Here is a 2,493-nt window from a genome sequence, read left to right as displayed (position 1 = left end):
AGGACAACTCATTCACCTGGGGTCGATGGAGGGCTATTGGTGTTGAGGACCACGCGACGATGAAGACGATGAGAGGGCTACAGGCTATTGGTGTTGAGAAGATGAAGACGATGGAGATGGAGGGCTACTGGGCAGGGAACCAGGCAACGATGGTTGATGGAGGGCTACTGGGGCTGAGGACCAGGCGACGGCGGTGGCGCTGACGACCTGAGACCGCGGCAACGATGAAGGGCGACTGGGCGGCTAAGGTTCAGACTTCAGAGGGCGGCTAGGGTTCACTCACTGTGAGACTGAGATAGTGACATGAATCATGAATGAATGGGGTCGGGGGAAGAAGGGGGGTTCTCCACGAGCGGGGTCGGGTCGGGTTGCATTTTTTAATTTTTTTTAAAAACAATAAAAACGGCGTCGTTTAGCAGAACCGGCCGGTCACCGGTCCGGCCCAACCAACTGATTTTTGGCCGGTTCACCAGTTTTCTAGCAGTTTTTTCTATTGCAGTTTTTAAAGAAAGACCGGACAGTTTGCATCGTCGGTTCGCGGTTAAACCAGTCAAACCGACCGGTCTGGTCTGATTTTTAGAACCTTGGTTTTGCCACACTTGCCTTCTTGCTCATAGTACATGAAAGATGAAACTCATCAACTAAGCAAAATCAAAGGATAAAGAAAAGAATATGAGAATTTTAATTTGGTCAATACTTATAAGTATAAATTTCAATTAATATATAAATAAATTAAAATAAATTAAAAAATGAACTAAAATTATTTAATGACATCAAACAAATTAGAATTAATAAAGATGTTTATAAAATATTAATATTATTGATGATGACGATAAAAAAAAAAGAAGAAGAGAAAGAAAAAAAGAAAAAAAAAATAGGCATATATTATAATTAAATAATATATAAAAAATTAATTTATAATTAAAATTAAATAAAAATTATTTAATAATTATTAAAAAATTTAAAAAAACATATTTTGTTATAAAACCATTTAATGATTTAAACGGACCGTGGAATCCTTTCCCTTGTTAGTTGTGGATGTTATTGAGTTTATTGTTAAAGACATTTTAAATTTTCTGTTATCTTACTGTCAACTACAAGATCAATATTTTCGAAATAAAGCTTGAAAATCACAGTAACAACTTATCATATCTTATATCTTTCTATGGAAGAACGCGTACAAGTTAAACTACAAAGAAAAAATTGTCCATTATTTTAGCCTAACAGAAAGAACCATCAACCACATCCAAATAATATAGAACTACCAAATAATCACCGCACTACGCACTCTCAGCCTTTGGCAAAAGCATTCAACAATAACAATCTTGAAGACACGCTGTAGAAGTTCTTGGAGGTTTAGAGGAGGTTGAAACATGGTTGCAAAAGGAATCTACTTCCCAAATATAGACCCCAAGAACCCATTGGGAGAGGAGGATCAATTAATTTATGATATATCACGGATCCTGAAGAAGAAGATCATTGCTGTTAGGGATAGAAGAAAAAAAGCCAAGATGATTATGAAAAATCGCTGCATTGATTCTGGAAAAGTAGAGAGTAAGAATAATAACGTGAACATGGTGGCGAGTGGATTCTACATCCCAAAATCAAACCCAGAGAAGCCATTAGGAGAGGATGCGCACTTTATATGTGAGGAAGAATCAACGATGGGCGTGGCCGACGGCGTTGGCGGTTGGGCCAAACACGGTATAGACGCCGGCGAGTACGCCCGGGAGCTCATGTTAAACGTGGAAAACGCCGTGAAAAACGAACCGGAAGGCTATGTTAACCTAAAAAGAGTTCTGGACGAGGCTTACTTGCAAACCAAGGCAAAGGGTTCCTCAACCGCGTCGATCGTCACCGTAGATAATGATCAAGTTTTTCATGGAATCAATGTGGGTGATAGTGGGTTTATGATATTCAGAAACAATAAACTATTGTATCGGTCGATGATTCAACAACATTGTTTCAATAGGCCCTATCAATTGGGGAATGCTAAGAGGAGTGACACTCCAAAATCGGCTCAAGAATATAGGCTTAAGGTTCAGGATGGGGACATAGTGATTCTTGGGAGTGATGGGCTTTGGGATAATGTGTTTGTTAGTGAGATTGAAAAGACTTTGATGCTTAGGAACATAGATGGGAAAGGGGATGTGCATGATTTGGCAAGTTTCATTGGCCAACTTGCTTTCTCATTTTCCATGGATGGGAAGACTTTTTGTCCGTTCACAGAAACAGCAAAGAATGCAGGACAAGAACGTGTTGGTGGAAAGGTTGATGATATTACAGTCCTTGTAGGTCGTATTGTTGTTCAGTGAGGTCAAATTTTTGTATCAACTTCTTTAGTCTATTAATTGTAAATAATTTTCATATTTTTTTCTGTGGCTTCCTTCTTTCCTTTTTTTTTATTTTCGTTTTTTATAAAAGAATAAATAAATTTCTAATCTTTTTAATAGAAAGACAAATACGTTATTGATTAACTAAAAATAAGAAGAC

General features: G+C 37.9%; 1 protein-coding gene across 1 annotated transcript; it reads left to right on the top strand.

Moving 5' to 3' along the window:
* LOC107636664 (probable protein phosphatase 2C 55) lies at positions 1,227-2,493 on the top strand. The gene has a single exon (XM_016340159.2). It carries the CDS (start codon positions 1,374-1,376, stop codon positions 2,313-2,315), a length of 942 nt encoding a protein of 313 aa, XP_016195645.1. The 5' UTR covers positions 1,227-1,373; the 3' UTR covers positions 2,316-2,493.

This window comes from Arachis ipaensis, chromosome B04, assembly GCF_000816755.2.
Source record: "Arachis ipaensis cultivar K30076 chromosome B04, Araip1.1, whole genome shotgun sequence".
In the NCBI taxonomy this organism is placed as follows: domain Eukaryota; kingdom Viridiplantae; phylum Streptophyta; class Magnoliopsida; order Fabales; family Fabaceae; genus Arachis; species Arachis ipaensis.
Note: the sequence above shows the minus strand (reverse complement) of the source record. Positions and strands in the feature narration are given on the sequence as shown.